Raw genomic sequence first — 13,282 nt, forward strand, 5'->3', positions numbered from 1 at the left:
TTGCGGTGCATCCAGCTCTGATTCTCACGCAGTTACTCCAGAAAGCCGTGCCAGGCGGGACCGTTCGGTCAGAGTCAGCCAATGGGATGGCAGGCAAATGTTAGTGTTATTTTCCCTGAATTTGTCAGAAAATACAGGGGATGCGTTTTATATTTTGTCATCCCCTCTCACAGCTTCTCAAATCACGACTTGGCTCTACAGCTCTGAGACATCATAACTACATGCCACCACTCCCACATCCGGTCTTAAAAATCATTTTTCAGTTTGTGTTGTTTTTTACGATTTAACCTACTTTTTGGTTGCTCTCCTTCTTTTGGTAAGGCTGTGTGTGAGACAGTCCCACACCAGTTTGCAGACGTTTTTTGGGGGGGCGGGAAGGCAAAATAAGTTTGGATTGGCATCGCTTATTTATTCCCTTCGTGAAGTCGTTGTGATTGTCCATGTTCCAACTCAGGTCTCTTGGTTTTCATACATATAGCTGTGCAAGATTAATAATTGAGCATTTTGACTCTACATCTTCAATTGAGCTTTTCGTCTACTTTGTATAATAAAGTTACATCTGGCATTAAACTGTTCTGTGGCGTTTTTTTTCTGGTTGGAAACAGCTACAGGTGTGGAGGATAACCTTCAACTAGTGATATGTTATAATGTAGTTTTAATTCATGGTTTGTTTTAACTTACAGCAAAGGATCTACATGTTTTAATCTTTATGACATATCACAAGCATCCTCAAAATCAAGGGTAGGATACATAATGGAGGAAGTGCAAAACTGAACCTGGGCCAAAGTTGAACTGTATTCTCAGTGTTGACTGACTGGTGTCAGTGAGCCAGTCCCATGTAAACAGCAGTGCTCTACCACCACCTTGTGACCCAGATATATAAGACACAGACAAAAAGACTGATGCTGCCTGGCAGGAGACAGGAGAAGCTGCTTTCAAACTAAAATCTCCTCAAGTCTCCTCCTCCAGTGTATGCTCAAGTGTCTCCTCTGCATCCAGTAAATTACATTGTGGTTTGACATGTTGCCCAGCAAAGCCCAATTGAATGCCATGCTTGCTAGATAATTAGTTAGGAGAAAATATGTTTTGGAATATTTATTGACAAAAATACATTCAAATACTTGAAAGCTGACAAAAAAGTTATACCTTTATGTATATTGAATAGAAAGCTCCTTTTAGTTTTGTGGGAAAACTTTTGGGATACACCCCATGTGCATAGAGCATGTCAGCCTCCTTGATCAGCAGTTTATAAAATAAAAATCATAAAAAATATTAACAAAATAGATTAAATACTAGTACAGCTTAAATGAATTATGTAGCAAAGTTCAGAGAAAGGTGCAACAAGATGGTTGGAAAAAGATACAAATGATGCTACCAACTCAGAGGAGGAGGCAGAGGAATTTGTCACTGAGGCTACAGAAAATAATACAGTTTTGTGCTACACAGGCACACAAATGGAAGACAAAGAAAGAATTAATCAAATCATATGCTGTTTTTTCAGATGTATATTATTTAGATTAGTAATGAAAATGTACAAACTTTGTTGACATGAAATTTGCCAACTTGTCACTTGAATACATGCTGAATAAAAAAGCTACTTATAGAGTACATTAAAGGCCATCATCAAATTGACACCTTATATAACAGAAGTAATTCCCCCCCCCCGCCCTTTTCATCTACCTCCTCTCCTCCCTTCTTTTCCTTCTCTGTTCCAAGTCATTCTGATAGGAAACTAATGGCACCAAGAGAGGAATGTAAATCACCACTATAGTGATGAGATAAACCCAAGTTCTCCTCTTGCAGACCACTGAATGGGGTGTCCACCAGTCTTTTTCCTCAACAGTCTCACAACAGTGTGCAGCTGTGATCTGGTGACCTCTAGTGGACGTTAAAAGACACTGCAATGTAGATGGACTGTCGGAAGTATAAAGCTGCAGTAGGCAGATATTTATAAAAAAAATGCACCTGTCTCATCAGTCTGAATTACAAAATGGGGCTGCAACACAGAAGACTGCCCAATCCGCACTAATTGAGACACCATAGATTCGCCCTACTACAAATCAAAACTTAAGAATGAAATTCAAAATATAGCAAAAACAGGCATATCAAAGATTTACACATAAAGTAAGAGAATAAATCTGAAAATGTTATTCCAAAGAGACACTTAATAAGTTCCTTCCTCATTATAAGATACTTCCTCATTACTGTTATTTTAATATACAGGTATTTATACAGGCAACAGAGGTCATGAGGAGGATGCTGTGTGTATTAGCTTACTAAGTAATCAGGAAGCTCCATGCCTTTAAACATCCATTTGTGCTCCCAAACTAAGAGGCACAGACACTTAGAAGTATTCAGAGAAATATTTACAGTTTCTTCAGAGGCCTAGTCTAACTGTATTCACCCAAGAATGGGTCACACTACAGTATATACACAATGTTTTTATATATAATATATATATAAATATATATAATATATATATATAAGCAAAGATGCTTTCAAAACTAATGAAAAGTTTCTCAAAAATTTACAATAAACAGCAGTCTACTGACACACTAATGCAGAAAACAAATAAACATCTAAGACTTCTAAGAAATCAATATAAAAAATCTAGGGTGCCTAAGACTTATGATATATATATATACATATATATATTTATATATATATAATAATGAGAGTAATAATGAGTTTTTCTGTTCAAGAAATACATGTCCATTTTGACAACAATTTAAAACTGTGTTGTGTTGGATAGTTTCTCCAAGCACTTTTATTATTATTATTAGGCACTTTGATCTTTAAATTTGCTTTTCCCTATATGATTTGAACCAAAGGCTTGGACATCCATAGTAATGGGATGTTCTTCTTGTTCTCAAAGGTTGATTGGTCCATCCAAGTATTTTGCCTTCAGATCTATGTCAGATTTATGACATTTCTGCTTCACTGGACAGCATAGAAGCGAGAGTAACAGAAAAGATCAGAGAGAGGATGTCATGTGACATACAGTAAGCCATGAACAAGACTAACACCCATGATACTCTGAATACATGGTACACATGGTATGCACCTTGGCTGAGCCATGGTGCACATTAATCTTCAGATCATTTAAGTCATGGCAAAGTCATAGAAAGGTTGATAATTGACTGTACTTAGAAAGGGAAAACTTTTGATACAGTAAATGTAGATAGTAACTAATGTATGCATCTATGGGTAAATTACTACATTTGCTGTATCTATTTACCACATTTCAGTGGGATAGCACATGGTACATCATCTGTAGATCCCCCAGTTAATGTGACTGCACTATTAGCCATTTGCCTTGGTTGGGCCCTGCAGATTGGTGTAAAGGTTGCCTGGCCCCCTAGTGGCGGCAACCTGACAGTCCAGCTTGTCTGAAGACTCAGCCAAGGGGAAGTAGGAGTGGTTGAGAAGGTCAGTGCTGGAGCATGATGGGATACCGTATGACCTACCGGTGCAGGAACAGTGACACGTAGTTTGGAGGTCCCCGCCCCTCCCCTCCAGGCCTCCACACTCCCCCACCTGCTTGTACACATACTCGTTTCCTTTTGGACACAGGACGACACTGTCGGTATTCAGTGTCACGTAGTCCGGACTGACTTCCAGTCCAACCCCGGGGCTTCCCTCTGCCTGCTCCCCGCCGTAGGAGCCTCTGTCTGGGGACAAGAGCTGGGTGCATTCCCCTGACGGCTTGCCCAGTCCTGAAGCCTCGTCCTCACACATGACCTCCACCACAGATGTAGGGGCCTCCTCAGCTAACTGCTTTGCTGTGAATGGAGGATCCTGTAATGTGGACACACAATATTGTTTTTTAACCAGTGGGCAAATTGACATTGGGGGAATCAAAATGTTATTTTACAGCATCTCAAATGGCATCTATATGTCATGGCTTTAATTATGTGCTTCAATCACTTACCCATGTTTTCCCGTTGAACTCTGTCAGAAAGCCTTGTAGGACTTTGTCAAGGTTGGGAACTGGCGGCCAAAGATATTTCTTGAGCTTACTAGGGAAATACACAAAAAACAGATTTTGAGAATGTCCCTAAAGAAGGTGTTAAAATATCAGATTCACATGCATGGCACATACACACAAATATATATGTACGTTAAATACAACCTAATGATGAAATCAGTAAATCAATATGTTGATCTTATTTTTCTGTTTTTGCCAGTGAGGCAATTCTGTAACAAGGGGTCAGAAATTACTTTCATAAACTTCTGTCATTTACAGTTTCCTTTCCAGTCCAACTAATTTCAGACAAAAAATATATGTAAAAAAAATCCCCCCAAATTGTGCTTTCAAATTACATTTTTCTACATAAAAAAAAGAAAACGTTTGAGTGACTATACCGTACAAATTGCTATATATCCATTTAAGCAGAATATTGTTACATGACATTTATTACACAATATTTCAACAGATGATTACATCCTTGTAAGTGTTACTAAAAAGTGAAAGACAAATCATTTCAATTATATTCTGAGTTTCACTTTCATACCAGCTATCATTTTGTCAGAGTAGGTGTCCCATTTTTGAAATTGCATGTATCTCATTTTAGAATAATTTCTTAATAATACTAATAAGTGAATGAGGCAGACTTTAAAAAGATCCTACCTGAGGTATCTGGGGAACAAGGAGATGAAGACAATAGCCATAATCAACAGCATGACAGGGATACACAGGATGAGAAAAGCACCTGCAGAGATTATTAATCAGGGTTTGAATGGTATTGAATTGCTATGTTTCATAGGTTCATGGTGTTTAATATTTTATATATCAAAGCACAGCACTGCTTTTATATACTAGTACTATTAACAATAATCATCATAATCATAATGAAATGAAAAGTTGAAGAAACTACAGCTACAACAAAAATATCTTAACGGTAAACAGGAGATTATGGCATTTTATGATGTTTTATGATATTTTGTTCCATTCCAAAAAATTATGAACAGAATACTAAAGCACTGCACTATAGCCCGATAGAGAATAATAACTGAATACAGCATTTTCTCATATTTTGATAAGGTCTTACTAGAGCCTTACCTATGTCAATGGGGATGTCTCCAGTGAGTTCATGTGACCAGTCACTCCAGTGGCCTGAGTAGACGGACCCGTTAGGCTTAGCTCTGACCCGGACACTGTACTGGCGTCCTGGTGGAAGCCCTAGACATGTCTCAGTCTCTGGACCCTTCAGGGACACCGTCTGGAGACAGAGTGCTTGATGAGGATTCAATATTCAATGTTGAGGATGTAAATTGGCATAAAAATGGTCCAAATAACAACTGGTCTAAATTCTTACCATCCAGGCCCCGTCCCCTCCGGACTGGTAGCTGACCTCGTACTGCAGGTGAGCCCACAGAGCCAGGAGAGGGGCTTCCCATGTCAAGCACAACCTGCTTCTCTCCAGCTGTCTTCTCAGGTGCCCCGGTAAGGATGTTTTGACTGAACACACACACACACACACACACACACACACACACACACACACACACATACACACACAAAGAAAGAACCGTGGTGTTCAAGAGAGACAAGCAAGAGAGGATGAAGCTAATATTATGAAGCCTAATAGCACTCTTGCTACAAACTGAAAAACTGCAATCTAGCCATACTAAGTTATCTAGGTTAGCTAGTTAGCCTAACTGACCTTCCAAGTTCAAACTAGTCACACTATCTTATAGCTGTTTAGGTAAGCTTGTTAGCTAGCCAGCTCTTATTGCCATTTTATATTATATATCATATTATATGGTGACCCAGATTTTCTGTAGCATTGGTTTATTTATGTGACAAACAGCTATGGAGGATGGTTTTTGATGTGGTTTAATGTTTTTTCAATTTTGACCAGAGTTTCTTCTTTGCCAGTTAGCTAACTTGGGCTCTGGAAAACTGTGGTTCCAATTGGCTCCACCCATTGATGTTTAACTCGACCAAAAAGATTGTTTCTGCCTCCAGAGCTGCTCTGCCTCTGAGAAATGTTCGTATAACTCAAATCTGCCTTGGGTTTGAATTTGATAGGCCTCTTTCTTCAGTCTAATGGGAGGGCTATGTAAGAGAGGATGGCTTGGGTATATTTTAGAGGACAATGTGCCCACTATCCTCCTTGTCAAATTTGATCAAATCACCTGCTGACTATATGCCCTAAAAGAAAGAAAGAAAGAAAGAAAGAAAGAAAGAAAGAAAGAAAGAATCACTCACTGCTGCTGTTGAGGGTGAAGGGCTCGGTATAGAAAGTCCTGTTGAGGGGGGCTGGAGGTGACCCATCGCTGAGCATGACCCAAACTACCTGGGACTCATCTCCATGGAAACGGCAGAAGTCAATCCAGTTCCCATCCGCCAGACATTCTTTCCAGTCTGAAGGCTCACTGTTAGGTGCATCATATCAAATCACAGTAAACAAAATGAACTCATGGGCGTGTATTTTAATTATTTATTTTTTCTTGGACTTTATTGGGCAGTATAAAATGGAGAGTGAAAGGAATGTTAACTACAAGGAAGACAGAGGATGACATGCAAAATAGTTCATAACATTATATGCATGGTGTACATAGCACTTTAAATCACTGTTCCATAGAGCATCCCATATCTAATGGATGCTGTAGAGAATGTAATCAACAAAGAATTGGTATTCCGCTAACCCAGTGAAATGTGTTGTTACATTAGCATAGTGAGATTCAAGTAATGTAGTGGTATCAGTGATGGAATCTAGTATTTTATAGATTTTGTGCTACCTGAGACCTATCTTGTAGAAGAGTTTGTAGGTGAATTCCCCATAGGTGTTCTCATTCCATTGACAGGTGATATTTTGCAAGTCAGAGGTGTAGCACATCAGTGAAATATCATCTGCAAAGAGAGAGACTTTTCTGTTGAAACATTGTATCTTTGATGGTGAGTGTCACGGGGTGAGGTTTTGTCATCTGCTAAGATATCAACCTGCCCCCTCCCCCCTCTCTCTCATACACACAAGCACACACATGCAAACATGCAAACACACACACACATACACATACACATACACACCTGCACTCTGGGGCACCATTGCACGCACAGGGTGCGACCAGTGGCTCCAGTGTCCTGTGTTTTCACTTATGCTCCGTTTGACTCTAACCTGGACCTGAACGACCTCTCCTGGTACCAGAGATACCAGTCTGTGGACCTCGTTCCTCTCTACCTGTAGAAATCACAAAAATATTTACAATATTATTACTTGAACTATTTCCACTCATTGTAATTAGTAATACAGGCCTATGGTGAATGGATATTAGAATAATCCTCAAATTTTACCCACCAAATACAAATACCCCAATGAGCAAACTCAAAGTTTTAAAGCTATAAACATACCATTTGTCTAAGCAGAGCAATCTCAAAAATATAACTAGGACTGCAGAGAGTCATGGATGGGGCCGGCAGATGTAGTGTAAGAGGAAAAAGAGTTATAGCAAGCAAAGCACATGTACTCAGCATCACCCAGGACTCAAACTCACAACCTTTGACACCAAGAGTAAGTCATGAACATGTTGAGCTATCTGCTGGTGGTTAGAAGAGAGGAGGCGTCACATTATGACTGAGGCAACCAGCAGGGTGCATGATAATATCTGTCCATCCATATTAAGGCAGATTTCAAACTAGTGTCAAATACTCAATATAAAATTCTGAGGATGTGTGTACTTTATCCACATACAACATAACATAGAGATGTCTGTAATTTATTTGTACAAGGATTGAATGCTCCATAAGTGAAAAACTGATGTTTAAAGATGCTCTATTTTCCATTGACTACAATGGTTTCCATAAAGGCAGAATTCAAATCATTTTTAAAAATTTAGTTTTTGAGATAGAAGTCTGAAATTTTGTACGTGTCATCTACCAAGACAGGAAAATATTTTCCATTTTTTACATGAAGATTGGACATCAAGTAATCAGCAATTCACTGTGGCTGTGTACAGTGCCATTTACAGTCAGACATTTTGAAGAGCTGTGGGCTCAATTTTTGATTACATTAAAAACCCCACAACAGTTTTATTTGGGCAGGTCTAATGATGCTCTGTAGTGATTTTCATCTAATTCATGCAAAGTATGTGGGACTAGTTGCATTTAATTCGTTTTTAAATTTTTAATAAAAAAAGAGTGGTGGACTTCATAATTTAGTATAGGTACCAGTGTATGAAAGTTTTGGCTTATTTGGACCTATAACCTCAGACAATTACAGAGCTGTTGCATATATTGTTGATTTTTTATGATTTTTTAAAGTTTTAAACTTTAGACTGCTGTTGTAGCGCCACCATCTGGACTATTTGCCCCAGACTTTAGCGAGTGTCGTTTGGCATGGGATTGGAGCTTTTTTCATTAGAATTACTGATGCAACAACAGGACTCACTAGACTGTTGGTACGATGGTCATACCAGTGCATCATTACCTCCACCAAGGAGGTTATGTTTTCGGTGCCGTTTGTTTGTTTGTTTGTCTGTTTGTTTGTCTGTTAGCAGGATTATGGAAAAACTACCCATTAAATTTTGGAGCGGATCTGGATCCGACTCACGAACAAGCAATAATAGCACGAACCTTGGCGGAGGTCTGCGCTCTCCGAGTGCCCTTCTAGTCTATATCATGTTTTGTTCACACACAGCATGCGTGAGTTTCCCAAAAGCGTTGTGTCTTAAGTCTCTTTATTGAGAAATAAGGAGGATTTTAGTTTTAAAGTCCTTTTAGAAAAATGAACCAGTGGATTGATAGACAACTTGTGCTTGAAACTATACCTCTTTTGTTTTCTCTCCCAGCCTCTTGGAGGAGTATCGTATCCCATAACGCATGCTGTTTTCCCACTTCTTGGCAATGTGCCATGCTACCTTCAGCTGCCCTGCTTGGTCAGTAGGGAGTAGAGACACATCCGCAGGGGGGTCCAGGAGGACTAGGGACACAAATTACAGATTACACCCGCTTCACAATTTACACTTCCAAGCATGTCTACAGAGAAGTTCAAGCAGTCATTTGTTCCCAGTGTAATGAGGCTTTGGAATGAACACAATGGAGTTGTTTCAGTGTGGCTTTCCAGTAGCATGATCACTTTTCTGCAGTATATTTCTGGACATTACTGGTATATTGTCTTTTTGGCAGTGCTTTGATTGTGGGGGTTTTTCTGTGTTTTGTATCATTTGTGGTGTCTCAGTGACAAAGAAATTTCCCTCTGTGGGATCACTGCTCCTCTGCATTGAGAGGAGCCAGTTGAGGTGGTTCAGGCACCCAGCTGATTGGGAGGAGACTCTAGGGCGGAACCGGGACATGCTGGAGGGACTACATCTCCCAGCATGCCTTGGAGCCCCTGGGGATCCCACAGGAGGAGCTGGAGGGAGTTGCCAGGGAAAAGGATGTCTGGGCTGCTCTGCTTGGATGGGATGGATGAATGGATGGATGGATGAGACTGAAGTATTAATAAACTAGTCCAAATCTGTTGGGACAATCATCCATAAACTGTAAGGACTAAGAGGGAAAAAGGACTAGATTTACACTGCCAGTATAAATCAGATTTTTATGCACAAATGATCTAAAAGTAAGAGTAATGTAGCTCTTAAAGTCTTGGTCATTTGATCTGATCACTACTATAGTTTTAGAAGCTTTATGTGTATGGCCTCATGTCTCTTTTCAATTCGGTCTAAAAGGAAAAAATCAGACTTTAAATGTTTTTATTTTTCAGGAAGAAAAAAATATAAAATCTTTGTCATGTAAGTGAAAAAAGAATGTGTCTTACGCTGGTCCTCCACGCTGACAATGCGTGTGAAGAGGGTGGTGTTGGTGCTGGGCTCCACCACTTTAAGGTGTGTGAAGAAATGCAAGAAGACATCATTTGAAGGGAAAGAGCAGACGTGGAGGAAAGTTCCCTCCTCTGTTCTCTGGACAGACACATTACACCTCTTCTCTCTGGACAGGGAATAGGGTGCAAGACTAGCATCAGGGTCAAACATAATAGAGTCTGTGGTATGTATGTATGTGTTAGAGTTTGACCAATATAGGTTTTTTAAGGCCAATACTGATACCAGTATTTTGGGGCTGAAGCTGTTGATAACTGATACATTGAAGAATGTCAAAATTGTGGGTGTTTGAATAGGTTTCTATACATTCCTAAAAAAAAAGGACTTGGAGAATCTTAAAGTGCTATTTTGACATTTTGAAACTCTTTGAGATCCCTCAATAAACAAAAAACAGCATAAAAGATTTGAATGACATACTCGTCAGCCGTGTAGAACAAATCATACGTCCTGTTGTCTGGGGTCTCAAAGAAGCAGGTGAAATCATATTCTGTCCGGGTGAAACATTTTGGATCCTTGTCATCCTTTAAGAGCAAAACATCTGCCCCAAAAATGACACATGATGCATGAGCATTAGTGACAAAGCCTCAGCCTCAGAAAAAGAAAGAAAAATGTTGAATTTTGACCCGATGTATCCAAGATGTCAGCCTTTCGTGTTGTTTTAACCATCTGATCAGTGTCATGTGGATTTAATAGCCATGCATGGAATCAATATAATTAAAACAACAACAACAAGAACAAGCTGTCTGTTTTTAGCTGCTTCAAAGACCTACAACAGTGCTAATTTAAAAAAAAATATATATATTTTTTTTTAACAGTCATTTAAGGTCATATTTTTCAAAAAACAAGAAAAACAAGTTGACAGTTGGGTGAAATAATTTCAGTTGCTTCCAGTGCAAATCAAGAATTCCCAAATCTGCCTTAATCTGCCTTGTTTCACTCTTGTTTCTAGAAAATTCCTGAAACAAGTAAAATCGTGGAGTGGATTATATCACCCATTGGCAGAAATCTGTACTTGTTTTAAGAAAAATAAGACTTTAAGACTGAATCTGAGACTATGACCTCTTAACCAGTGGTCAATTACATTTGAAAGAATATATTATCTGAATTTGAAGAAAATTCTCTTTTTGAATTGACAAAATTCAATGTGAACATTTAAATTGCTTCAAAGACCTGGAAACCACCCAAATGTCTTTGCTCTGACCCACAGTAGTTTCAGTTATTGTACTAGATATCAGAGGTCTGTTGAACAACCAATTCAAAATGTGATTAATTTCCAATTATTTTAGGTTTCATTGTTGTTGTTTGTGTCCATTTTAAACTTTTGACTCATGCTATTATTTTACTATCATGTGTAACTGAATGAGTGTGAAGCACATTGTATGATACAGATTGAACAGTCAACCTCACCAGCAGCATGTCAGCATACCCAGTGTAAATAAAGTTAGATATACCACCATGCAGCCCTACCTTTCCTTTGCAGGTAAGAGGCAGCTCCATCCTCATAATGCATCCCAGGCACACAGCCCACTTGCATCCACAAGCTAATGAGGAGTATCTCCCACATGTGGTGCAAATCCATGGCATCTAGAGGTGCTATGGATCCCAACCCATCATGGAACTTGAACTACTATATCTAATTGAGTGCCAGAGCATATGCCTGTGTATGTGTGTGTTGTCTGTCGTGTGTTATTTTGAGTAGGCAAGGTTGGGTGTGGGAGGGCAACGCCGAGGGATTGGCCCACCTATAAATTGTGCTTGCATAGGAAGCGTGTTTTGTGTACATTGGAGGCAAGTAACCAAAAAAGGCAGTTTGGGTGGGGTGTGTGTGTGTGTGTGTGTGTGTGTGTGCGAGAGAGAGAGAGAGAGAGAGAGAGAGAGAGAGAGAGAGAGAGAGAGAGAGAGAGAGTTTGGTGATGGGGTGGAAGCGGTATTACTGACATATCTGCATGCAAATTGGGCACCAGTATTTCCCCAATAACTTCTGGGCAGCAACTGCTGAACCTACACTATTAGGTAGGAAACAATATAATACCATAGTGTCAGTTGTCAGTTAACAATTGGATACAGTGAGAAAAGTTAGGTTCTGCTGATGAAAACTAGACCATGTGTACATGTGTCAGTCCATCTTTTGTTGGGCTGACAGTTCCTCACATTACTCAAAGAACATTCTGAATCATTTTGTAAACAAATCCTCTTGATTAAAGGTATGAAGAGGGATTACTAGCAAATGCTTGGATGACAAAGCAACAGAAGCATTTGTTTTTAAACCACTGTGATACAGAAAGTGGTCCCTGATGTGTTAATGTATGTCTAAGACACAGAAAAATCTGATTTTACATGGTTTTTCCCTGTTTACACAACCATAAAGAGGTCAAATATGTGCCACCATTGGGTAAAAATGAAATCTTTTGTGCCTGTGTACAGCATATTGAGCCTTAGAAAACTTAAGAAACAATAAGCTTTGAATCAATAAGCCTGTTTAACTCCAGTCAAGCAGCCATGCGTCACACTGTAAATGAGAGACTAAAACTGTTCTCATTTCCAATGAAAGATGGTTTTCTTTCATCTGAGACTTTCCTCTGCTCATAACATTTTTGCACACACTGAAAATGAAACCTTTGAACATGCAATTTTGGTGTTGGTATCTGGGGAAACATTCTTATCTGCAGACGCATGCTGACCACAATCTGATATCATCTCTTCCAAAACACTGTGTTTGGTTGGCACCCTGGGTTTTCATGAATCTAGTCTGACTGTTGTACTTGGGTAAGTCTTTATCAAGTTACCCAGACGTCTGCAAACAAGGAAACTGCCAAATGTCACACTAAAAGCTTGTTCTCATTTCCAATATAAGATGGTGCTATTTGAGACTTTTTGGTAGGCACCCTGGGGTTTGATGAGCCTGGTTTGACTGTTGTACTTGGGTAAGTCTTTATCTAGTTACCCAGAAGCCTCTTCCTCTATGACGGCTTAAGTCAAGTCAAGTTTATTTATATAGCCTTTTATCACAAGCATGTCTCAGGACTTTACAGAGAATGTGTCTAGCTAGGTCTAACTAAACACAATCAATGGTGAACAAAATTATGTAGGACAAACATAGCGAAAAACACAAGGTAGGCAAGAGCAGATTTAGCAAGACAAACAATCTACCTATTCTACATAGCCTAACCTACCCGGCACCCCAGCCTTAGACCCTAAATGCACACAAGGAAAAACTCCCAAGAAAAACCTTAGTAGGAAAACTTGGAAGAAACCTTGGGCGGGCTGAGGCAAATAGGGAACCCCACCAGTAACCACGCCAGCCCAGGACCTCCACATCCGGCTTCTTCACCTGCGAGATCGCCTGAGACCAGCCACCCAGACAGCTGATGCAACAGTTGGTTTGCAAAACCAAAGAATTTCTGCACAAACTGTCAGAAACCGTCTCAGGGAAGCTCATCTGCGTGCTCGTCGTCCTCAC

General features: G+C 39.6%; 1 protein-coding gene across 1 annotated transcript; it reads right to left on the reverse strand.

The window, feature by feature from the left end:
- Window positions 1-1,099: 1,099 nt before the first annotated feature.
- mpl (MPL proto-oncogene, thrombopoietin receptor) lies at window positions 1,100-11,438 on the reverse strand. The gene is made up of 12 exons (XM_071514984.1): window positions 11,290-11,438; window positions 10,240-10,360; window positions 9,762-9,931; window positions 8,773-8,924; window positions 7,037-7,187; window positions 6,748-6,859; window positions 6,215-6,381; window positions 5,319-5,461; window positions 5,063-5,222; window positions 4,631-4,712; window positions 3,932-4,019; window positions 1,100-3,798 (listed from the first exon to the last, which is right to left on the reverse strand). The coding sequence occupies exons 1-12, from the start codon at window positions 11,399-11,401 to the stop codon at window positions 3,304-3,306; spliced, it is 1,953 nt and encodes a 650-aa protein (XP_071371085.1). The 5' UTR covers window positions 11,402-11,438; the 3' UTR covers window positions 1,100-3,303.
- Window positions 11,439-13,282: the final 1,844 nt, after the last annotated feature.

Source organism: Centroberyx affinis, unplaced genomic scaffold (genome assembly GCF_046629955.1).
Source record: "Centroberyx affinis isolate AG114_WGS23_722 - 3 ecotype Tasmania unplaced genomic scaffold, CSIRO-AGI_Caff_v1 ptg000291l_1, whole genome shotgun sequence".
Lineage (NCBI taxonomy): Eukaryota > Metazoa > Chordata > Actinopteri > Beryciformes > Berycidae > Centroberyx > Centroberyx affinis.